The 26566-nt window shown below is 42.1% G+C and overlaps 2 protein-coding genes across 9 annotated transcripts in view; one reads left to right on the top strand and one right to left on the bottom strand.

Moving 5' to 3' along the window:
* Positions 1-26566, top strand: part of LOC111244958 (potassium voltage-gated channel subfamily KQT member 1-like) — a 220344-nt gene that overhangs the window by 11284 nt on the left and 182494 nt on the right. The window lies entirely within an intron of this gene.
* Positions 1054-25939, bottom strand: LOC111244959 (solute carrier family 60 member 1-like). Of its 8 annotated transcripts, none has more exons than XM_022792589.2 (7): positions 25713-25926; positions 24975-25171; positions 23864-23929; positions 22429-22555; positions 17050-17208; positions 15406-16107; positions 12893-13847 (listed from the first exon to the last, which is right to left on the bottom strand). In XM_022792589.2, exons 4-7 carry the CDS (start codon positions 22550-22552, stop codon positions 13606-13608), a joined length of 1227 nt encoding a protein of 408 aa, XP_022648324.1. In that variant the 5' UTR covers positions 22553-22555; positions 23864-23929; positions 24975-25171; positions 25713-25926; the 3' UTR covers positions 12893-13605. The 8 variants fall into 8 exon arrangements, 6 of the variants coding, with proteins under 6 accessions (XP_022648327.1, XP_086837217.1, XP_022648324.1 ...); XM_022792590.2 differs by having other exon boundaries at positions 24992-25171; XR_015321919.1 differs by lacking the exon at positions 24975-25171 and adding an exon at positions 14221-14424 and having other exon boundaries at positions 13708-13847; positions 25713-25939.

Here is a 26566-nt window from a genome sequence, read left to right as displayed (position 1 = left end):
ATATATATAAGGTGCTACACCTAAATCAGGGCTTTTTCGTTTACCTTTTTCCCAAGATATTATCTGATTAAAAACTGATATTTCAACGAAATGTTTGACGTTACCATTGATTGCAATTGGAGTTTCCATTGAGGATATAAAACACCCATTAGTCATTTTCAAAAGATTCCTTCTTTAACTCTCAACTCTTTTAACGTCGTGCTATTCACAGGTATAAACTAACTAAGGTATCGCTCAAATGAGGTACATGCAAAAAAATTAAATTATAGGCATATGGCAGAAACGCCTGGCTTAAAAAGTGCAAAAAGTCTCAAAAAGCCTGACTATCAGAGCTTGTCTAAACGATTAAACTGATAATTGAATCGTCTCCCATAGAGAACTGTTGTTAATGCCTGTACCGAAAAAGTATGTCTCTCGCGCGATTTAAAGTTTTTATATTTGAATCTGAAAGTGATCGAGGGTTTTTTGGCTTTCCTGTAGGAAATTTTTCTCAGATTTTATAAAAAAAAAAAAAAAAAAGCAGTAATGTCGATAACCGATTTTGAGCAAAAAAATAAGTTTTTGACTTTGGTAAGGGTTCATATCGCGCAAAGAAATTCGACAGTAGCTCGTCTTTATTTACATTACAAAAATGTCTGTTCTTCACAGCAACGAATTGCCTGTTTTATTCCAACAAAAAAACACACGAAAAAGAGCCCACCAAAATTTGTCCTAACCTATATAATATATACAACCAGTTAATTTGAAATGCAAGGAAAGAAGAAAAGTTTCAACTTTTCAGAAATATAGTTAGTTGACCTTCGATAGGATTTGGATCGTGAGTTTATCACCAGGCTGCTATAAAAACCGATGTACGGGAGTCTATTGGGTCTCGAAGAAAAATTTTGATCTCATATTAAGAAATTGAAATATTTTAATTTGAAGAAGAAATGCCAATCTGGCCTTTGACGAGTACCGCGGGTGACTTAATTTGGAATGATGTCCTGCCGATTCATTCACTAATATATAAAATGTCAGTTCTCAGCGCTATTCCATGCAATAATAGGTCATTGCTATAACGTGAAAGGATTTGTCCAGTTTATTGACTTGACCAAAGCAGGCCAGTACAATATTTTTACATACACCAAATCTGAGCACTAACACTCGTAAATTCTGACATGGGTCGGTTTTTGCCACAGCTGCGAACAATTTCATATTGAATGTGACGTAGTTTTAAATTATTCTTCAATTTTTTAAAAGCCTCATGCTCCTAGTAGTAGGTCGCTCATCAAATACGACAACAATACCATAGAAGAAAATGCCATTATATATAATAGAATATAAGGTCGGATTTTTATACTGACCGACCTAATATGTATATGTATATACAATCTGAGACGATCGGATTCGTCTTTCCGATTCTCTGTATGATCTCCTTCTGTTTCGTCAGATAAACGTTACGTACAAATAGTAGTTATAATATGACAGATTTCAGGGTAAAAAGTAATAGAATGTTTGATAAGCCAGGCAAGTTGCACAATCCCACTATAATAGTCGGGTAGGTACACGAGTTCAGTTTTCAGTCTTCGCCCAGTCAAGAGTCGATCCAAAGTAGATGTTGCGTTGCCATTAGAAAACGTTCACCGCCAGCCGCCGTTGATAAATTTGCATACAGTTTAAGAAATAGGTAAAGCTTGGAAGAACATCGTATCAGCTCGTCGTATGTGGCAACTTAGTGTTCCTTGATCGTTGCGATATTTTCGAATGCCGCGCGTCATCCCGATAGCTCGAAGCACATCAGATCAGCACACCTGATGGATGTACTTACCTCATAAACTGTGTCCACAGTGAAATACTGACTGCAGAACCCGAGTTTCTCAACAACCATAAGTTTCTCATATACGTTTGGTAACATTTTTACTTTTTTTTTAGTCGCCCATTTTGAAAGGGTTGTCTACTGCGGCTTTTAATAAACGTATCGATGAATTTTTTGCCCAATAGACCCTGCTGACGCTCAGCACCGACCGAAAGCATATTTGTGAAATAGGCATTATTGATTTGGCAGTACTCGTTGCGTAGCCCCCACTCGACCGCTGCGCCATGAGTTCGGCGCAGTAAATTTTGGTGACACTGCACCAAGTACTTGGTCTGCCGATTTCTGAAGCCAGCTAGTCATCTGGGCGCTGTCTCTATATACAATCTTCTTGCTCCTTGCGTTGCTCTCTCCTTCTCGTTGCCCCTTGCGTTTTTTTCCCGTCTGGCGCTGCACGTCGTGATCGTCGGACGTCAGCTTTTCTTTGTCCGCCTAGCAGCTGCTGACGTCGCTTTCATCGGCCGCCTTTCGTTGCTTGGCCGTAGCCTGCAGGGGCTGCTTCTGCTTGTTCATTGTGACTGCCTCCCTGGATGGCCGGCTTCTTGACTTCCTGACCGGACGATATGGCCTCTTTGTAGCAGTAGAAGCACTGGTAGGGACATCCAACGATAAAATCCCATGTAGAAGAAGGCAGACACTACATCGAGATGGCGGCCATGAGACGATCAAGGCTGACTTTTGCCTTCGGGTGGGGCAGCCCTTATATATATATGCATTGCTATGTGTGAAGGGCTGACCGAATGATGGTCTTCTTGTTCCCTGGCTGGAGGCATCTGATTCGTATTGCCCTCGGCTTTCCTTTATACAAAGCAGGGTGTATCTTTGCTTGAAGCAGATGAACGACATCTGACCCTCACCATCGTAACTCTCTGTTTTTGTCGTCGACTCCTACGAGACCAAAGGAGGGCGAGAAGGCGAAAAAAGTTCAGGGAGAAGAAAACGGAGAACACAATAAGGATAGTCGCTTTCCTATTCCAGCTATCTAGGCAGTGTAGTTAGCTAAGAAGCTTAAGGTTGAGAAGCTGGTACTGCATGAGTAGTACGCATGGTCTAGCATTGTATCTATGCTGGATACATATGCGTTCTGTACCTATTGTGTCTGCCCAACCATTCACAAAATCCACGATTCAACTCAGCGTCGTTACTTGTTGCTGCTACGATCGCCTTAGTTGTTGTTATATATACTAGTAATCGGAAAATATTATATTTAATTCTATTGTTACCCTTTATGCGCTTTTGTGCGTAATTCTTCTTACCATAGCTCTATTATTGATTAAAACAAAATAATTACAACTCATTTGTTAGTTATGGTTATAGCCTTGCTTTTTATAAAGGTGCAGCAGCTGTCCCAGACAAACCTATAGTTGTTCAGCCCTTGCGAACATACCAGTGATACTGCTGTTCGTTACGAAGAAGAACTAAATCGGTACGTATTCTATCTCAAAAAGGCGCGAATAAATAAATTTAGCGGCGATAATTTGCATCAATGATGGGAATATCAAGTTGTTTATAAACCAAATAACCTTTACGAAAGATAACGGAAGATCTGTTTACGCAGTTTAACCCCCACGCCTTTTAAGTATTTGTTTGGCTGCGCTCAAGACGCATATTGCGTTCACTCTGAGCATCAGTCCTCCTCCAAATTCCGAGTTAATGCAAACAGCAGTCTGATTTGTTGCTTATTCATTTGTCTCAAGAGGCAGCAACAGAGGCTAGAAGGAACAGACCCCCGATATGCGCTACTAACGTAAACAAACGATAGTTATTGCCATTTGCAAAGCTATTCTGACGCTTGTTCAGTCTGATCAGTGTTACTGTATATAACGGTATAATATCAATATATAGATAATTTTAAATTTCTTTCATAGTATCCATTATTTTAATTCACAATGCTATAATTATGTAATTTGAATGGTACTTACCTTCAGTATCTTACCCCAACGTGTTTTTTTCTTCATTTAATTGTTGTATACTACTGGAGGTTTCTATTTGGTCGAGCGTCTATTTGCTCAAAATGGATGTTTGACGTGCGCTAAAAGGCTTCCTATCCCTACATATAGCTGTGCAAGGTTTCATTTAGCAGGAGTTTAGCTAACGCACCGAATCAAGCTCTCTCCGTTTCTGTGATCCTTTATCTTTCTCGTTACCTATCGACCTCGACCGTAGGGTTACATTAGGACACCTCCTCCTTCTGCGAAAGTTTCAGCGCTTTCATCATCGTCATCTTCGGTACCGACTGGCATTGTCGATGCTGTAGTCACGAGACCACTGGCTTTCTGTTACTCCCCTATTGTAATCGCCGGATGCAAAAAGTAGCCCAGTCATTCTTGACCTTTCTGCCAACTGCTTTCGAGATGATAGCGTCCTATTCTTCGGTGCCTGTGCTCTTCTATCATCTTTTATATATCAGGCAACCTACACGTCTTGCAGGTCTTAGTGTACACCTGTCTTTTCTCCAGTTACGTTATTTCCTTCTAACCTGGAGGTATACACAGACGATCTGCATATAATTTGTAGGTATAAATAATATGCCTATATGATGTTATTACAACACCGAGTGTTCTTTCTATTTCTTGCTGCTCATAGCGTCGCGCAGAAAACAACAAAATAAACAAACTAAACCAAGGTTCCAGCAAACACAGAAGTTACAATGTCGCGGCAATCGGTACTGCACTTTTTCTAGCTTCGAGTAATATATTGACTGATCTGGTAATTCGCAACATTCTATCTAGGTGGCAACTAGTATGACCTGCCACCGTAGTGATTCCGCTGCCATTACTCCTCTTATTGCGTCACTCATTCATCAGCTATCCCATCAGTCCGCAAGTCGGTATGGTATATCCATCCAACCACTCACATCCATATAGAGATAATGATGACAACGCTGCAATGCTTCTTTTTTTATTCCGGCACATTGTCCGAAAGCTTTCCCTTGTCCCTATTTCTTTCTCGCAAAGCTTTGGCTAATATAAGTATTTCATATGCAACAGTTTCATTATGTATCACGTCAATAGGAATGGCAACGAGGGCCTCAACTAACTATCGGGCAGCTTTGCTATGCGATAGTGACGTGTCTGTGCTGTGACCAGCTTTTATCAACTACAGAATAACGAAAAAACCAATAACAATCGAGATGCGACTTTTCATGTCGAGATAAACTTTATAGCGGACAGGATTAGTGGATTAGATCTGCTATAAGTCTAACACATAGCGGGATTACAAGCCCTCTGTATATTGAACAATACATACTTCAAAAAAACACATAACACCACATGACACAGTCTTGCTTGAATTATCTAGTTTAAAGAAAATGTATTGGGCGATGATTAATACCTATTGTAAATATTTGACTCAATTTCTAAGTATCTTGTATATGTACCCTGCACCAAAGAGGAAGCACACACTGTTTCAAGCGGCCATAAATTCCGCAGCTGTGCGCGTCCCGATTCTTAGCGTGCTAAATCTGTATATAATGTGCCAACGACGCGGAGCGAGCACAAGGGCCCTAATTAAGGTAGTAAGCTTATTTAATATGGCGTTAGCCGCAATTCTTGCATAGAAATACCCGTTTAGAGCTTATAGTTTCTTGTTTAGATATGAAGATGGGCGTCATCCTTGTGGACAAAGGTCTCGTTAGAGCGTGACTGCGATTTCTTGACAAATTGAAAATATATTGTAATGATAAATCTAATGAGAGCGGCGGAACTTCACATATTATAGTATCGGACTATTTCGGAAGTTCAGGGCAAATAGCTTTCTGTAAAGCTTCTATAGAGTGCGAACCGAGTACATGTGTACACCTAATTTAGTACACGCAATAGGTGGACACTACGCGTCGCAGATAGACAGAGAAGTGTGTGCTTGGCGTACGACAACGCAGAGGCGTGGCAACCGAAATTTTATCTAATTGGCATATTATGCAGAAGTGTTTACTTAATACGCGGCTGTAAAAAATTCTTCGTCACATTTTGAGAATGCTCAATCTAGAGTGCAAGCAAAAAATCGTAACCGGTTAGATTTAAGGCTTTTATTCCCTATTTTATGACACGATGCAGAAACGTAGCGTACTGCGTTTGGCTACCAAAGGACAATGCGTTACGCTGTCAACATAATTAGCCAATATAAGCACCGGGCCACGATGTATCCATAAACACTAATTAAGGATCCCGTCTTAATGTGGCAAAGGCGGCAACGACCGTCTAGCCTCCACCTTAAACTGACTACGATAACCGCGCTCCGATATAGTACTAGTGGAACAGTAAAAGCTCGTGGCTAGTACTACCACTAGACCTATCTCCCAAAGTACCGCATCTCGTCTTCGCGCGATCCCAGCGATCGTTTCCGTCGTCCACCTAAATGCTGTAGTCGATCTAATTGGATTTTCTTTTAGACGACTTCATTAAGCCGGCGAACGTCCTCGGCATTGCGGCATGAAATTTTGATATATACACCCGTCAGACTTGTTTACCCTTTATTGCTACTAACGACGAATTACAAGAGCGAAAGACAACAGGTCAAGCAAGCAGAAACTTTTCGCTTCAAGAAAGAGCTCCACAAGAAATGATCCCCCACTACATATAGAGAAAAATCTGTTTTTCGAACGAACAGATCGGTGAAAACATTAATAACGCAGATCGTCTGCTAATTCGACGTGACTCAGATGTAAAATATATGTAAACAATTCCTAGTATAAGACACGAAACCAGCAATGCTTATCACTGCAGTTATTTATTATGATAGGCATTTCGATTTATCCAAGAATAGTTATTGGCGAAACTAATTTTTGTGGGTTGGACAATGAAATGAGCCCAGATTTCAGTACCTTTCGATTGAACTTGAAATCAATTGCATTCTTGCTACGACCAGATAGTCGTAGAATTTCAAGTTTTAAATGATTTGTTAGATGACTTCACCGTGTTGCTATCTATGTTTTGTCCGGATATGCTCCGATATGTGCGCTATATACAGCACTGACGCCATTATCTTGAGTGGAATTAGGTAACGTTCTGGACTGGGTACTCACTCAAATCACTATGTCTCGTAAAAAATTACGAGCAAGATAAGTCCCGCTGTACAGTGGACTCCTAGCACAAAAAACCAAATATTTAAATACCATACTCATATTAACTATGCAGACTAGGTCAGGGGAGACAAAACTATTACGGGGAATAACAACGCTAAAAACCTTGCAATGCATGGGCAATAATATGTAAAACATTAGACACCTACACATATGTGTATATCTAAATTGTACGCATCAATTAAACATATACAATCTTTGACAGCGGTGAAGCTGTACGCCGACTGGGGCCCAGTTTGTTTGGATGCTATTCAGGGTTGGCTGAAATTTTCGCTGGGAAAGACAATACATTGCAGGAATTTTGTATCGCAAGGTATTTCTCTCTCTCTCTCTCTCTCTCTTTCAGGGCCAAAAGGGCTGCAATATTCGTAGCTTTAAGGCTCTCATGACGTTAGTCAGTAAGTGCCCAGCGTCGGACAAAATAACGATGCTGAGTAATGGGTACCTTCGACTGAAGACAATCGTGGATGCCTGCTTGGGTAACTTAGCTGATTCCGTGCGTAGTATATGGAAAATACCGTGTGAATACAATATGCTTAGGTTCGAGCCTAGGTTTTTTAAAGAGTGTTTCGCATAGTTTACTTGATCGCTTGCTCACCGAGCTACGCCGAGTTCTGATGGCTTCTTTATTCTCTCTGACTGAACCATTTCTCTTGTCTATACTTTAATTTATACTGTAATAGGATGTAATGGGAGAGAACTTTTCACTGGAATTTCACAACGCAGCCTAAAAAAATGTTTGCCTTGAAAAAATGTTTGTGGAGAAATAGACAGAAAAACGCGCTTACAGAAATACGGGTACCTCTTGAACCATCATAACTGATTCCTTCGTATCACTTCAGCAACAATAATAACTCGCATTCGGAGCAAAATCCAACCTTCCACCTTGTTTGGATCATGGAAGGCTTTTCAGTTGGTCTAGTGCGTTTTGAACAAATATGCCACATAGTACGAGACAATCGTATGTGCATGGGGTGAACCCATGTGTGTGCGCTTTACCCGTTTAGTGTTAGCATCTTTTCACAGATGTCATTACGAACAACGCGGAGAGACGTAAGCGCCTGCAGCGACTCGTTTGTCGTGTTCGGCGCTGTGCTCCACGGACCAGTACTGGCTTGGTGCCGTGGTGGTCAAGCCATACTCAGAGAATGACAGCAGACCGTGTTTCTCCACTAGCCTCGGCAACAACAGCCCGACAATCCAGCCAGTTTTAGCATTAGTGCAGACCGTTGCTCCGGCAGTAGAAGAGACAGGAATTCGACAGCTACCGGGGCCTGCTGCTGAAGCTAATGCAATGGAAGATCGGACTGTTGTAGAACGGTCCGTTCTTCCACTCTACCCTATACAGGGTTTCGGCCAACTGACTGCCTCGCTGTTGGTCATTCACCTTCTCCAGTGACAGTCCGACCATGGTCGTAGGATCCTGTTCCAAGACATTCGAGTTGGTCAAAAGGACGACAGGCCTACCGGGTAAAGCGGGAAAATTCCCATGGGGGAGTTGGACAATCAGACAATCTGTGCGTGTGGGATGATGGGAAGAAGACCTTTAGCAATGCAAGAAGAGAGGCAGCCGCGGAGACGGCATCATGGTTGGTGTCTTTGTCCTTCTTTGAGACCAATTTATTGATCCGACCGCCACTATCAGCCGACGTCCATTTATGGGACGACAGTAGCAGATGTAGTAGCAGAAACTCTAAATGCCGGTTGAGTAGCATTATGAAGCGATATGTGATAGCGGAACCTGTCGCCTACAATACACAGAAGTGCGGGTAAGAACGCACAAGCTGTAATAGCAGCTTTTCTCTGTACCGCATCGCCAGAACTTGATTCTTATCTTCACTGCCACCGTCATCAAGCCTACAGCAACGATAACGACAAACTCCCGGACAAGGCCATGAACGCTTGAACCCGCTTAATCCAAACAGCAGTCTTGGTCACCGGCACCTGACAATACCGTGCTTATCTTACGCATATCCTGTCCGCCGATGTTCCACTAATGTGGATATCGTTGTCGCTGTATGAGCGTTCGGGATTTGTTGCGAGCGAACGAAAGAAGCCTTGTGTTGATGCCGAGCGATGGTCGAGCTTCCTTCACGATCGTGCATCAGTCTGCCGCTTCCGTATGGTTTTTTTTGGGCCGGTGCAAAGGGCCTCTTGCCATCACTTCTCTTTTTCGACACCGACGTTTGCTCGCAATTGTCCTTATTTTGTAAACGAGGGCAAACTTCTGCTCATCGTCGGAGCGGGCGAATCTCCTCCCGATTGACGAATGGCGGCAAAAGAGAATCTAGATGGACCAATTAGACCCAGAGACACCATTACCGTCAATACCGCCTGACAGACGCCAAACACAGGAAAAGTGCAGCGGAACATGGGGCACTGCGTGTCATATGTGGGGGTTCAGTGCACGATTGTATGGGCTCGTCGTTTATAGCTGCTTGTACTTTATGCTTCACCAAAGGCGATCTGGGGTTTGTGCCGTTTCACTACCGCAAACCAAGTTTTATCTTTCGCCATTCTCTGCCTCGCTTCTTGTCTCATCGTTCAGTTCTCAGCGGCAGTTCTCCTCCGACCTACGAAGTCTTTCATCGCAGTATCGTACGATGACCTTCAATGAGGCCTTCACTAGGATCACCGCTGACGCTGTTCGTAGGCACTGCCGCAACGGCTAGCGCCGCCGCCTTCATGGATTTTACGGCTACGGCAAGTGGAGCGAGGGAAAAGTCGGCAAGAGTGTCCTTGATAATGCTAGATGCTTCTGTTGATGCAAGAAGTAGTAGTAGCAATACTGAATGTGATAATTAACCCAAGGTCATCGTTGTCTCATTATCCCGCATAACCTGTTTCATTGCCGACCGTTTAGCCGCATAGAATGACTTTAAAGAGCAGGCGCATCATACACCTGTGTAACATTTATTCATCAGTAATGCGTGTATCCTTAATGCAGGTAGAAATTACTAGATTCCGATTCATAATAGGCGACTAGAGTTCTACGGGTAGAATTTATTCTCTAGCAAACAGACGACGAATTAAATACGGTATCGTAGTATTGTGGCCGTTCGTTTATGGCGTGTCCATTATAACTTTTCACAAAAGTAGAGCCGATAGCGATATCCAATTGTGTCTTCGTTGGATAGCGGCGATGTTACTAACACCGGTTCTGTGCCGCAGTCCGATATAAGTTAGTTCCATGCGCTTATTGCTATTTAAGACTTAGTAAGCACTGCGCCTTGCCACAGGATGACAGTACTAAAAATCATTGTTTTGAAGCTGTAACATACAACATGCGTAAGGTCTCAAACCTATGCTATTGTTCATGCGTAAATGCTGCCCTGTGTGTGTAAAATAAGAGAAATCAATGTGAGGGCTTTTTCCCCTAAGCCTTTTTTGCCGATACACCGCCAACTACTCCAAGTTCAATATGATTTGGTACCGCCGTCCGCTTCGCCCAGTTATCGTGGACAGACGAAACAGTGGCTAAATTTAATCTACCTTCAAATGACGGTCTTTTCGTCGCATTCCCAGTTAGTATAGAGAATTTTGATGGAGCGGTCGGGATTGGCCAAATTTCCACCAGCTAGTCGCAATAAGTTTTACAACCAGTTGATCCAATTTAGCCAGCATCCGTTAGCGGAGCTCACTATACAAAGAGAACGAAAAAACGTGGGGCTTAACGTAGAGGTAAACGTGGCAGATTGACTTACATAACATGTTCGCTGTGTACTTGAGTCAACGCTTTTAGCTGTTGTTGTTTCTTGTCGGCAGCAATGCTGTGATTGTAACTCAGTTTTTGTGCACGAGCGAACCAAGCATGGAGCTCAATGAGCTGCAAAATAAATGACACAACGTGAAAACTGAGGTGGCCAACAGACGGACGGATGAACAGGGAAGGAAAAGTAATTCAATAGATCGATAGATCGCTGTCGTTAAGAGACTTGAGAATATAATCCAGAGGTACAACGGACGGTCAGAGAGCGATGGTCTGTGATGGGGAAAAGTTTCGAGCAATTCAATTAACACAGCTCAAGCCAACAGGCTACTTCTGCTATCGACGTCATATTGAGCGAGGGAACCATTTGGTTGCACGACGTTGGTTACCTAAGCTTCAAGCAGCAACTTTAGGGGGCACCTCTGCTTGAATACCATCGTAGCGGCGTGTTAGCTTTTACTGCTACCACAATCAACGGCTATCGGTTTGCCGTAGTGTTATTCATTCTATAGCAACGTAGTACGATAAATAGACACTCCTCCCACGTAGTAGTGCTCGTGTACCGCCGGCAAATGCTTTGCATATGAACCTCCATCTATTTCGAAGGTTTTTGCTGACGTCGATGGCGAGAACAAGTCCTCGTGAAGAGTGGCGGCGAGGGATTCAGGAACTATTGACGGCCGCGAACTAAAGAGCTGCTCCGATGTCTCCTAGGTTACCTGTTCCCTACTAATGATCTAAAGATTGGGGACTGCCAGCTTAGCTTCTGCCTTGCATGAAAGCTTTTAATCCTCAATCACATTCTCTTTGCCCATAAAGCTATCGGAACCGGAACCATTAGGTTTCATATGCGAATGCACTACACAGATATGTATATAAGAAAAAAGACAGGTCAAAGAGAGGCTATATAAGTGAACGAAAGCCACGGCAGTCGAAATAATTCAAGTCAAAATCTACTAGGAATACTATCTAGGAATACTAACTAGGAATAGAAGCGACAAAATGATTAAAAAAGATCCACTTGACAAGTCTCAGCGTTCGGACTACGTTGTCAAGTGGCCTCTGTGAAGCAGTCAGGTTGACGTTCAGGTGAAGCGGTAAAAACACTTCGTTTACTGAATGAACTGTATTGTAAATTAACAGAGGATCGTTCAATTAGCTTTATTACGTATTTAACTTACTTCCTTAACTCCACAATTAAGACTGGATGAGTCCACTAAATAAATATGCCGAAGAAGTTTGCTAGGGAGATTGCTGCGATGAAACGACTCTGAGCCCCAAGGACATGTAAATGTCAAAAAATAGGTTAAGTACTATTCGATCAAATCTTGCTTACTATTACTATCATAAACAAAAAGATAGAAAATTCAATTAAGACGGGCCTTGGGCGTTTACCCGCTACAGTCACCCATATTGATATTCTATCTATCGTACTAGAGAGGTCAACATCCGCTCTTTGTCCCCTGGCCTTCTTCATCCCTTTACAAGCTTTAATGCGGGTATTTAAATATTCAGTCCACACACAACGTTTGCTTCACGTCACTCTCATTTGTTGAACCGATAGATATCTATCTATATATATATAGATATGGGTTTGTGACGTAAAAAATACCTAACGTTCCTTAAGTATGCAGCATGAACCTTTTTCTCATATCCTTAATATTCATATAGAACTGAAACAGCGTTATTATAGAATATTCCACGTTATATTTTTATGTGTAAATTGGGTGTCGGCATTTGCAAATATATGCCGGACAGTAACAGCCTATATAGTAGCTTTGAGTCGTCCACATCTATATTATGCTTCGTCATTTAGCCCCTAATTAGATTTCACAAAACGTGATTCCGGAAAGGTCCTATCTGTTCTTTCTTGTGTGCGCTTAAATAGATTGCAAGAAGATTCATTGATCACTCTAATGCTATAGCTACTATCAAGTTCGTACCCTATTATCTTATCTTTTGTTACCTTTAATCGGGTATATTTTTTTTAGTCGGGCCTCTCAGCCGCAGGGGACCGACCTTCAAAGGATGGCAGCTAAGGCTTTCTCAAGCTTATTAGCTTCAGACACTTACGTACCAGTACTGGTAAGCGTTTGAGCTAGCCATCAGCAATACGTCATCGTTACTGTGTTTATCGACCAATGACATTGTGTGTGAGCGTGTCTGTGTAAAAAGCGTTACCTCTATCGATAGGTTTTGCTTGCAAAATTCAGAGCGTCGCCTGCATCGAATTCCTCTACAGAAACCAACATTATCAACTGTTAGCCTATTCTTTCCTTCTTTATTTCTTTATACTTGTCAAACATCTGGTTTAAATATAGCAGCCAGCATTGATAACGCGTTCTGTTTGCTTGTCAATCGTTCGCTTGCGATGTACATCATGTATATGATATCCCGGGTGGCGCTAACTCTCTTTTGCAATATAGCTTATATCGGGTCGATGTATTTGTACCGGATATTCGGACGTCTCGGATACGCGACGACGCCGTCGTCAATAATAACAATTATAATCGCTAACTGAGATACACTTGTACGGTCATAGGTTTTATTTTAGGCAGTAAAGCACGAATGTATATGGTTTACGAATACGAGTGCCTCGTGGTTCGACCAGATCTCATCGCAAGATCATATAAACTCATTTGAGATTAATAATAATACAGTAATTTGTCCGCTGTCTCGGAACTTCTCTGGCTAAATACAATAGCGCAGTACCTTTTGTGCGTGCAGGATGACAGAAGGTCTTCTTCATGCAGCGCCGCGCATCAGTCGAGGAACCATGATGGAACATTGACAGTGACTGTGCATATACTAATCGCGTGCCATTAAATACGAGAGATTTTTTAGTTAAAAACATATCGATTATATATGACCCTGCTGTATAAGCATCAGAAGAAAACAGTGCATCTTCGTTGTGTATGCTTGTGCTTGTTGTAAGCTTTCAACAGTAATCGTGATTGTGGTTTTTCACGATTTAAGACGATTGACGCATAGAAACAGGACTAGGAAAAAAAGAACCATAAGACTCGAACATAGCGCAGCTGAGTCCATAACAAATCGTGGCTGAACTTCGATAAACTGCCCCACAACAAAAGGTACAATCATCTCGCCCGCTGCTGTACCAACCGCAAAGAGTCCTCCAATCCGGTTGCTCACGTGGATATGACCGCTGACCCAGCTGTAAGTTGCAGGATATATAGCCGACATGCCTGGCACAAAAGAATCCGACAAACGAATTACTTGGAGAATATTGATTTGTTAAATAACTACATGGCCACTTGAAGGCCCGTGAAAAAATATAGTAAGTAGCATATACTTAGTGATTTCCGGCCAACGGATAGTAAAACTAATTGATGTTCAGTTAATTTTCGAACCAAGTGCCTGTCATCACTGCTCAATCTCTGTGTCGCAACGACTGCGTCACACTAGCTTAACTTTGGCGCCCTTTTTCCTATCAACATCCGCGTCCATTGACTTATTCATCAGTTTTTCAACGATCAGTAAACATCCATACTGAAGGCTTTTCGGGATTATCCTGTTGCTCTTCCTAGACTAAGCTAAAACAAGCTCGAACCTACACACCCTGAATGGTTCTATAATCACGTTGTACCGCTGCGTCATTGCAGCTGTCCATGCGGTCGCGCTTCCATTAAACTGATTCAGTAGGCCACTGCACTGTTCGACTCATGTCGATGAATTACGATGTTGTCCCGTTATCATGCACTCCCTATGATTCGATGATAACGTTTCAGCTATTCGGCCAGTCGCTTCTATCGCTAGGTTTTTCTGATCCAGATAAAAAGGCAGCACCATGTTAGCCCCGTGTCCCCGTGGCAGGCGTCTTTTTCCCGTATGCTAATTCTATCACGTCCTAATTACAAGTTAGCCATCACCATGTTACGTTACTATGTCGTCGTCTTCTTATATATTCTCAAGATACAAGCAACTAACCTTTAAAATTCAAGCCTGAACAACTAAGCAAGTGCGCTATAGGAAACGATCATCTTTTTAGAGAAATCTTCACCCTTCTGAGGAGAACATGCCGTATGCTATCTCTCTGTAAGTAATAAGGCAAGTTTTTCGATTCTGTTTTGAAATAGCACAATTACAGAGCGTGAAAAAACGATTTGTAGATCACACTCTTTTAGCTTGCCTTAGGGTATTCTTAGTCTTGTAGCACAGCTTAGGAGATCGAGTCCTATAAACTTGGCTTTTTAAAAAAAAAGCCCACAAAAAGGGCTAGCGATGTTAAGGTTCGTGGACAGAGCGGCCAGTGTCATCGTCATCGGCAGTTCTGCTTCAGTGCAAACATTTGAATTAGGTCGCACATCGGGAATTGACAGCCATACATATCACAGCCATACATTGATGTATGCTACACGAAGGACGTAAATGGAACAATTATATTATTTCGCGACCTGGGAAAAAAGGCATGTAGTACAGACAGTATAAAACGCTAAATATAAATATTAACATTCGCTTTCAGGGATTTCGCAGTTGGTTTTCTCTTTTAAGCACATGCTACCATTTTTACTCTTCGCGCGACCAATTCTGCTACGTGTACATTCAAATGTGCAATGTATATAAATACGATACTATATGTATAAAATGCTCTAAGATATAGTTAACTCGTACCGGCATATATGGCGCAATGGAAATGCTTTTTATTTGTATCTAGCAGTTATTACGTTATCGCCGATGGTTGTTCTGTTACAAGCTGTTCCGTGAATAAAATTCCGAGCAAATTTAATGTATTGCAGTACTTACCGAGACCAAACATAATGGTGCCAAGCCATAGAACAAGCAGGGACTGAGCTGCAAAGAGCATAAGTGAGAAGCATGCTGCTACAATAATCACGTGATCGACGATGATGAGCGTGAAATTTTTAACAAAGTGGCTGAGGAAAATAGACGCTCCACGGCCGAGCATGAAGGCACCCCAGAAGCCCGAAGTCAAAAACGAAGCTGCAGATTTGCTTAGTCTCTGACCTTCTTGCAGAACGACGGCGTACGTGGCAATCAGTTGGCCATAAGCAATCTCGATTCCGCCGTAAATGAGGAAGTGCAATAGAACAAGAAGTATTATTGCAGCAACGAGCAATCTTGTTGGCCAGGGCTGAAGTTTTGGATTGGAGTGATGTTGTTCGGGAACTCGTTTAGGATCAGCAGAGTTTACCAACGAAACGGCAAACGTGACGATGCCGATAGCTGCCATGAACAACCCGATTACACCGTAGGAGATCTCCTCGTAATAGTTCGCTTCATATTCCTGCATAAGAAGCTCTTTTAAGTTTCTCGATTTAGTCTCGTTAAAGTTTGCCGCACGAGTATTGGTAATTTGTGTCGGTATTAGAAAAGGTTCTGCAATGAGCGGAGCAATAAAGGTTCCGACACTAAAACTAAAATGAAGAGCGTGCACAAATGGGCCAGGCTTCACTCGCCATAGATCGAGACACCAGACGGTCGAAGCTGTCGAATAAAGAGACAAAAAACAATGACGTTTTCAAATACCTAATCTGTAGATGTTTGATATCTAGGAAGCGCCGAGCAATCTTTAGAAGATCTAGGTAATTATTCTTCACTATGTTGTTAGGAAAAAAAAACCTGAGGCAACTAGCTTAATTGGTCTAACGAGTGATTTATGATGGTCTTTTTTGGGCTAGGATTTAATAGGCACTTTTGTGCATATGTCGGTGTGAGAGAGCTGCAGTTGATGTTAACTGTGGCAATCATTGGCTGAAGACTACTATATTGAGCACCTACATAGACATCAACGACAGCTACTGGGCCACGGCTTAATGTTATGTATGAAGGCATATCATACAACGCACGTTTATAGGCTATAACGAAAAGCTTTTTTTCTACTTAATTTCTGACTAGCCAAACAATGGCTTCAGGAACGACTAGGCCTTAGTCAGGAGGACAAGAGTGTTTCTATACTATCGCGTAATGGATCTTGCTCTGATGCGCCTTCGGTATTATATACGATTGGATTTTGTAGGATAGTGTAAATGATTCGAGTTTATACTTTTCTCGTTTTCGAGATTGATATATTGAAGTATGACGTACTGGTAGCAACGGAGTTGTGTACTCGTTTGGATGGGGATAAGTATTAGGCGTGCTTGGTTGGCCCTGGTTATAAGCCTAAAGTGTTAGCGCTGCAACCTTGATTGCAACAAAGAAACTTTGGTTGAATGTCACCTTAATTCTAATTGCTAATATAGCACGCAACCCGCGCTTCGAGTTTTGTGAGCCTACAAAACGCATTACTAGATGTGTATGGAATTAATGGATATTATAGGGATCTCAACACTGTCGGTATGTCTGTTTTCAACAATGATTGTGTTATCATGCACGTTAAGCATGCATAACGTACATGATATGGGTTATAAGCTATCTGATTTGGCTTACCTGTATCCACCATGCCCATGTTAATTCCGTTAAGCAACATTACCCCAATGAGAAGCTCTAAAGAAGCGCACCAGGGAAGTAGACCCGTAAAGACTCCCGAACAAAAGTATGACACGGCTAGCACTCGGACACGGTGGAAACGCTCCAACAGGAGACCACCTAATTTGATGAGGCGAGGCAGGCTTTCGTTAGTCTTCATTTAACTTGGCCCATTTTCACTAGTTAACTTTGGACGCTGCCAGTTCCCTGACTTCAACTGCTGGCAGGTAAAATGTTATAGTTATCATTGGACTAAACAGTAACGTCATCGAAACATAATCGGGATTCCGTACGCCTGATTAGAGACAGCGGAACAGAATCAGCAACTGCCCGAGGCTACGCTGGCTATATAAACATATAACCAGATTATTGTGTAAAATGATTTGAACTTATTGATGTAAATATGGGTGTTTCGTACTGTCAAATACAGTTGTGGCTTGAATGCTGACGAAATGCTTCTGTCCCATTATATATTCAAACGATATATTACATTTCATCACCTTTTATGGATAAAACTGAAAAAAATTAAGTGACTGATACTATCAGTGATAAAATTTCCGTAATGTAAGCTCGAAACGACAGTATATATTTAAAACATTCTAACGTTATCGATTAGGAACCGAATATGGAAAACATAGTTATCAGGAAGGTCCAGTTTTCCCTAAGTCAAGAACCCTTCCCTCTCTTTAGGAGTGCGGATCAAAAGCAATAATCGATTGGAACTTTGTTGCTAAAGGATCTGACGTCTGATCTTGTTTTAATACGTTATATTATTGCAACAATCCCAGAATGGTAAGGGTGAAGTTTAAAATGATCAAGGTAACTGCCGTTGGCATATTTCAACCTTCACTGCTACAAGGTAATTTATTGAGAACACAAACCAGCGATCATAAGCTAAGCTTGAAGTAACTTTTTTCGTCAAACTAGAAACTCGTCATAATCCATTAGATCTAACGTTGTAGTTGTAACCGTAGTACGGCACTTATCATATGCCTGATTGATTGACTGTACAGGGAGGTACGACGATGCTGCGGAACAGCGCGTGGCAGACGATCGCAGCAGGGTTCTGAGCGTCTTGGAAATCTAACAACCACAGCTGAAAAGTGTTGAATATTCTCCCTGCTTACGTATTGGCTTCGTGTTTCTTGCATGCGAGTTTCTCTGGCTTAACTCGTCTCTTATTTTTTTTCCGTTGCTATTTTACCGCGTCTTTTTTCCAGTACTTCTCCTCTGATCACCTTGTTCTGGGCATGTTCTATGGGGGATGTATGCTATTGCTGCGTTGTCTTCGCGTATTTGTATGCATCTTTGCAGCAACAGTCTCTGTTCGTTGTAAATACAGATTTGGCCGGAATAAATGCGCGCCATTGGGCTGACGACGTGCAGAAGTGTTTTGGGAAATATATGCATGTCGGCTATGGAGCTCGACAAGAGATGTACGAGGCCCTTGGAAGAGCAAGCCATTAGGTCCTGGATACGTATAAGCAAGGCTATCTACTTTGCACTCATTTCTCTTCGCTTTACTTGTTTTGCTCGTCGCAGGGCGCCTGCTTTCTACCTGGCCGCTCTGCTGCGTTTACTCTTCCGCCAGTTCGTTATTTGCATCTGCTTCCGATCGGACATCGTGGCTTAGCCGGAGGACCACCTTAGATTCCTCCACGCGATCTTCCCAGGGCCGTCCCCGGCTAGCATTGCTGCTGCCTCCGAAGTTGGATAGATGCGGCTACGATCGGCAACCGCGGCCCTTCTAGCAACCGCTGCGGCTCCTGTTTGGGCTAGGCAAAGGAGAACGCTGGGGATAGGAGAAGCCCGAAAGGGAACGTAGCGAAAAAGAGAAGCACGCAATAGAGGAAAAGAATGAAGGAGAGATGTTTGCTGGCGGCATTCCAGCACCTTTTCGCCAGCAAATCGCAAATACGTTCAATGCATTCTCCCAGTCTTCCTGCGCGGCAACATGCACAGATTCAACATTAGGGCTGTAGGTGTCCGTTACGGTGATCTGCATAGCGCGTTATTCCACTATAAAGATTTTAGAAATGTCATGAATATTTTGAGTGTCTGCCAAGCGAGGGGTACGTACGTACGGCGCACGGTACAGGTGGCTGGAGACCAATTTTTATATCGATCTGCATAAATGACTTCAATAAGCGCATATACACTCAGTACCATAGATACGGAATTAAAGTAGAATGAGGAAAATGTGGACGCATCGAAAACATGAGTGTCCCATATACTCGCATGTATGCGACCGACGATTCTCGATCACAATTCTAAAAATAATGGCAATAAAATAATAGCTTTTTTGTTTGCCACCGATGTACAACTGTTTCTGATAGATTGCTTCTCAATATCATCAATTGTGAAGCTTGTATTGCATTTCTTTAAATGTCTGCTCCGATATCCCACTATGCCATGACCGTCAGCACGCATCAGCCAGCGTTAAAAAGTCATAAACGGATGTTCTGGTAAGATACTGCAAGGTTTACAATGAAAATTAAACTCCAAATTCGAGAAATGCATCCGCTTTGTTTTGCGCAACGACAGTCAAATAGAACTAACTATTTTCATAAATTTTCTATGAATTTACTCTGCGCATGAAGTCACATAACTTCATGATTTGGAACGACCGATTTAATGACACGAAAACATTATCGAGCGGCTCCATCAATAGTAAACCGTTCTCTTATCCATAGGACGAGCTGTGAGCTATCTAGACGATGGATGGGGCAATTTTAAGCTAAAAGATGATTTTTCTGAAAGTACTTTACTATACTCATATCCTTACCACGTATAGCAACACATCTAGCACCGTTAATTTTCTGAAGCCGAATTGTGACAGAGACAGGCAAAAAGACTGTTTACGTTGAATTAGCCTAACTCGAAAGGATTCTGATACAGAGTGTTCTATTTTAATTTACTTACTACACGAGCCATGTGCGCATTTTTTTCCGTTATCTGTTAAATCCTTTATGCCGCGTACGATATGTCTGCAGGTAAAATGGCTCGCGTCTGACTGTCACATTGAAAAAGCTAAAGAATGAAACGAATTATGATACAATAACAAAATGCTAGGGGAGCGTTAGCATTGACAGACAGTTTTTAATCAACCAGTTGCTACGCGCCATTTCTATGCACAAACAAATCTTTTCTATTATTAACAAAGGTAATATAAATATGCGTGCGGCTATCAACTGGGTTCGACTTTGACTAGCACGATCTAAGTGCACGATAAGATCCTGGAACCAATTGTTAAGCAATAACTTCTGTAGAATCGACGCATACGTCAAAACTGACATTACTCAGATGCGAGAATTTTTTTCTCGCACAGGTCCCGTGATAATCATCAATCCATGCTAATGCGATATCTTGCTTGATAACACACTCAGTCTATGCTTAGACACCGAAATTTTCGAAAAGGCATTCCCATGTCGCAGATTTCCACCCAAGCTACCGTACTTTTCAATCGTAGATGGTAGCTATGAATTGCGTATAAGCTAGTTTTTCCATGCCGGGCTTAAACAGATGTATGCGACCATTATTGACCCCACGACAAATTGAACACACGTAGAACGACAGGCTGCTGAGTCATCCGAGAGAATTACAGCAACATCTTGACCTGATGTGTTTCAGGATTTCCGGCTGTGAGGCTTTTCTGGATGCTACTACGTAATTGACGGGCTGTGCATTTGGCGTCGTCACTTTCTCTCGTGATGATTGGATCGATAACCTTCTTAAAATTGCGTACCCGTAGATTGACGAGCATCTGCAGCAAATCCCTTTAATGCTTTAGTCGTTTTGCTGACATACTTCAGAGCCGAAAGTGTATGTCCGGCCTTAAGACTTCTACTCGGAAAATACTAAGCTTACAGCCAACCGATTAGATTTGGAATGGCATAACACCTTCTTCCTGAGTGTAAACGATGCAGAACAACGCTGAAACGTAATCATCGATGTTATGCTTTGACTGACGCTATGGGGACCCGATCATCACCTCAGGGACCCCCGCTATGCAAGCAATCCATTTCTCAGCTGGATGGTATTGACACAACGTTAGTCTTGCGGGCGGGCGGGCGGGCGAGCGAGCGTGTATTCGTACCAAATCTAAAAAATGTATCTGCAAGCATCGGATTTTGACGCGATATCCTGAGTTCCTTAATTGATCAAGTCATTCTGGCTTATAACCTTACACCGCGTTGTGTGATTCGGCAAAGCAAGTCACTCGTGACGAGGCTCGGAAAAGGGACACAGCCTGCAGTCCTGTTCAGAGAAACTAAATTTTCTCTTACATCCCAGTGGATCTAGCAGCGAGTGCTGTAAAGTGTTAAAAAATTTTTCAGCTCTTAATGAAGTCGCTTTGAAAACAATTCCTTGGATCCTTACTTTTCCAGAGGACACCGTACGCATGGTTTTGCTTTAACCTTGTCACGTAAGTGTTTCTTGCAGCTTATGCGCTCGCTACGCGGTTCTTCGGAGAAACCCTCAGGATCTAAGCGCTGTGTTTACATATATGGTCATACGTCGGCGACGGCTCGCGAACGCCCAAATGCTTGACTAAGATACATTCTAATCGCTTCATTTGCCGTCCCACGACGCCATTAAGAGGGAGCGCTCTGATTCGGGCGTTGTTGGCGATAGCAATGAACAAGAGTTCTAGAGCTATTTTCGTTTGCGCCCTCTCTGTGTATATAGAGTGATGTATGTTGATTGTCAAACCATACTATAATATATATAGTAATCACATCGTGTATTCTGCCTGGCTTTTAGCCCTTTACTTCGTTTCTATTATTTTCGACAGTTACCCTGTCCCTAATTAGCGTCCAGGCGCACTAAATATTCTACCCAAACCCATACACATGTCATTGTCATGTTAACGGATACGGCATATGTTGATAACAACAACAACAGCAGCAGCAGCTATCATTAATTAAATTTCTACTGTTACTTTTTCTGTTAATTAAAGTCCAGTTTTAACTGTTGTATGTGGAATTGTTTCCATCTATGTAAGTCGACAAGTGTTTCGCACATGTTATACACGTAGTGTATGTACATTTATGTAAAGACGCAGATTTAATTATGGAACTGGTGCACCAAACAAGACTATGCAAGACTGGTATACCCAAAAATATTGACTTAAGTATTCAAAGCTTTGACATTATTGAACAGAATCCTTTTATACGTCGGATGATCGCATAGTATAACATAAAAAATGGCTATGGCCCTCGGTGAAAAATTAGACACGACATAGGATATTTTTAAAGCGTGTCCTGAAGTAAATATTATCAATCAAGATAGCATTTGCGAAAAAGTGACTAATCAACTACCTCCTTAATGATAACTTACCAATCAGACATCCGATGATGAGACCGCCAGAACGCGCTGTGTAAATGGTCGCCATGTTACTTGTATTGGTGTTGAGCTTGAAGGCGAGGTCCTGTAACGTTGGACCAACGACTGAGAAGCACATGCCCTATTGCAAAGCATACCATATGTTAGAGAAAAGAGAAATTCAAGATCCTGCAGATTTTATTAGACTAGGAATAGTTGTGACTTAAGTCCGGTCAACCGAAAATGTCGCCGAATTTCCTCTACAGCGGTGGCCCATTCTTTAATCCATAACAAGTAGTATATACAACATTTTAATTTCGAAGCAATTTGGATGTCGAGCTATTGATATTTTATTTAATGAATAGATACCCAAGTAAGCCTAGCTTAGTATACGGTACGATCGTTTCGTTTCAGTTAGTCCTTCCCATAAGCATATACGGGGTGAGGTATAAGCAACGCAAAAGCCACACCCTCTAACCTATAAAATTAATTGAGTGACTGCTGGAACGGCTAACTCCTTATGGACAAATGCATTCTTCACTAGGTTAGTTTTGCATGCGTATGAAGCTTATGCTTTCAGTGAGATCTCAAACGTTAGCAACTTCGCAGTTCTTTATTCTATCCCATTGAGTCAACAGTCTACTCCCGATACACCTGATGCGCTAATAATAAGCCAAAATATCGTGAAATAGTTCTTAAGGTTGGCTCTCTGTATACGTAGCTCGATGAGCCCCATGATAAGAACTCTACACGTCTTCATACCTCCATATGTACGTAAACATAATAACAAGTAACTTATAGACGTAAATGTATATTACGTCTATAAGTTGCTTGTTATTATGTCTATATGACTGAAGGCAACTGCGGTTTCCATTTAATTACCACAACGTCCCCAGCAAAGGCAATATTATAGGTAGAAGCTGGCGCTATTTGACGCACTCACAGAATACTCGTAAGCGACTCCTGTTGCGGGAGTGGATAGAAGCAGTTGGAGGCAGAAAGGGATCGACGAGCGTATGTAGGGAAGATTGAAAAAGGGGGCTGTTTCGAAGGTGTAACAAAGTGCTACGATCGCTACCAAAACATCGTTCGTCGCCAAATGATCTGTGTATAATTTTATATGCAGTGCGAAGAGCATCTAGGCGGTAAGAATGTTTGCACAGGGTGTAAACAGAAAGAACGAATATTATCACAACGGGGAGTGATTACATCGCACATAGTGAGATAACTATTGTAGTTTCGATTTAGCAAGCACACGTAGTAACTTATCTGCTGATTATTTGATTTTGTCGTTAGAATAGTACCTAAGGAGATACGTGAGTTTGTACACCTGCAGATAGTCATAGCCTAATTAGACATAGAAGTGAAGTGGATCTGTAGCATGCCCGAACAGTTATAGAACGGTAACAAGCCGCAAAACACCTAAGCCAGACTTCGAAAAAAAACTTACCAAACAAAGGAATCCGCCATACAGAAGAATGGTCCTCAGCGAACGCTCGCATAACGTAAGATCCTTCTGTCGAGCAAGTAGTAAGGAACATAGAACGATTGTTACTACGACACAATCATGTTAGTTCACTTAGCATGGATGCCATAGCAAGGATGTATTGTGTACTACAAAGTAAATAGGTCCTCATCAGGCTATTGCTTCTTATTGTGTTTGACACGTTCGTACAGATACCGTTGTCGACAAATGGAAACTTCAGCAACAATAAGACTATACCGGTTAGGATTATTCCGTGTCTATTCTATTTAGTATCGCTCAAGATCTACTTTACAGATGTAGTATTGCTTCGAAAGTGCAAACTGAGTACGGCATATCATGGCGGACCTAGAGGTCAAAATTGGTATTAGGCCAGACACTCATGCAAGCTTGCATATCGTCTCGACTTTAGAGAATCGAGTATGCTTTCCAGAGATTTTGCCGGGGCTCTCGATTTAGATGGCTAGTTCAGTCGTCCGCAACGTTCTCAAAGCCATAGACAGTGACATCACAGCAGATGTTTGCATTTTGTGTTCCATACTGGCACGAAGTTCTAGCATTTACTAGCTTGCCCATTTTGAATTACTAAAGCTCTGTATATTTTAGGTATGTGGATTACTGCACAATGAAGTGCAGTTATTAGGTACAATGTTATGTTTGATGTGATGATGAAACTACTCTTCGTATCGTCTGAAAAAAGGTCAACAAACAACATTACTCATATGCCAAAATACCCACTATTCGGTATGCGGACCGAAACGTACGCTTGGCAAGTTCTAGTACAGGAAGTAGAATCAGAATATCTGCTACCTCGCCGATTGGGTTATGCAGTTAATAAATAAGGACAGGGTAAGGGGTCTTTTTGTCAGGGATTTGATCTCAAAGGTTTCGCCCGATAATAGGTGATTCAAACCTCAACTTAAAGAAACAGCCTTTCGATACCAGAATATTAGAAGAAAAATCTGATATGCGGTTGCTATAGATAGATTTCAATACGCGTATTAGTAATCATAGAAACTGTGCCCGGTAACTTTTTTATTTTCCGTATTATAGGAAGTAATAGATAGCTATCACATACCTTACGTTATCGAATACCTTTTTTGCAGAGGAAAATTAAACCAGTATATGCGAAAAACACGCTGACTAAAAATGGCTGTATAATTCATATAGTACTACATAAAGATGTCTTGAAGTATTCCTTTGCGTTTTAGGCGTTTAGTCAACTCAAGCATCCTGCATGATCACTCCACGTGACAAGGAGGCAGACGAGTTTGCCTAAAACAAGGAAGGTCTACAGCTCAGAATCCTTGCGTACAGATTTGTTGTGGATAAAAATAGTTTTTATGTATTGTGGCAACGCTTAGCCGCGAGTAAAGCAATAAACTGGAACGAATACCTCAAGAGCTCATTTGAGCTTCAGTGCCTTCGCTGAGGCCTGAATAGGTCAGTAGCCCCTTCGTCTAACCACAGCGTTATTGATTGAAATGAAACTTCATTAAACTGTCAGCCCGTGTATACATCATACTGATGTAACCCAGCACAAAAAACAAAGAATAGTTACGCCTATAGCTTCGTACGTGAGAAAGGAAATTTACAATGCCGACAAACACAAATCGTGTCACCTGACAGCTCCGTCTACTTTAATGATGTGAAAAAAGAACAAGAATATGCGAGTACCTGCCCTTGTCAACAATAAGAATCGAAATCACGTTTTGTATGTTAAAAATTGGCGAGTTAAAGCATGGGTGACCGTATTAAAGCACACGAAAGCTGTATACCTTTGAATTGAAACAAAAACCTTTGAAATAGCACTTACTCTTTCCAACCCCATAGCAAAGTTCGGCTAATCCGTATGCAAAGCGTGCACTTGCTACCTTGACAATGTCAGTGACTAGCATTGCATTGACGGTGTCTTGTCCTAGTCTAATGTTCATTATAGCAGTCGGATACGGGCGGACCACTAGCCCATCGCTACAAACGACCGCTCATTTTCAAGGTGATAGGTAAGGGAAACGGTGCGCATTCTTGACCATGCTATAGCTACTAAAATTACAATCGCCACTGGTAAAGCAGCTTGCATGGAAACCAAACTGCTTCGGAGTTGGACTTGGCGGTTTTTTTCGGTGGGTAACAGTACAAAGAGGAGAGCGTCAGTGCGCGTCCGATGTCCTTGTGGTCGTCATGTGGTCATTTTTTGCCACCATTTGTGCTTGGGTAGATAGAGATAGAGAGAGAGAGAGAGAGAGAGAGTGAGAGTGAGTGGGTGAAAGATTCATCTGCTGTAATATACCGGCTTCGCTGTTGTCGTTATTGCCGCTGCGAGTGAATCTTCCGCTGCTTTCGAACGAAACTACGCGACGTGAGATGGCTGTTTTTCCGTGCTGAATATTCCAGCGTGTTCAAATGGTCGTCAACAGCGACGACGATGACAAAAGATTGCACTGCTGTCTCTTTATGAGTCGATTTACGGCACACACATAAGATGCAGGCAAACATGGACTCAGTCAGTCGGTGTTCACCGGTAGCGATAAAAACGTTTGTTGGCATAGCGGAAAGAGCAGCAGTGACATTGGCGGTCGAGTTTCCCGACCTTTACAGGCATTGAGAGAACAAAGGTACACAGTCTAAAGAAGCTACTCGGGGGTAGGATAACATTGCAACCTAATTGCA

This window comes from Varroa destructor, unplaced genomic scaffold (genome assembly GCF_002443255.2).
Source record: "Varroa destructor unplaced genomic scaffold, Vdes_3.0 BEIS01000002.1, whole genome shotgun sequence".
Taxonomy (NCBI): Eukaryota; Metazoa; Arthropoda; class Arachnida; order Mesostigmata; family Varroidae; genus Varroa; species Varroa destructor.
This window is presented reverse-complemented; position numbering and strand designations above follow the sequence as displayed.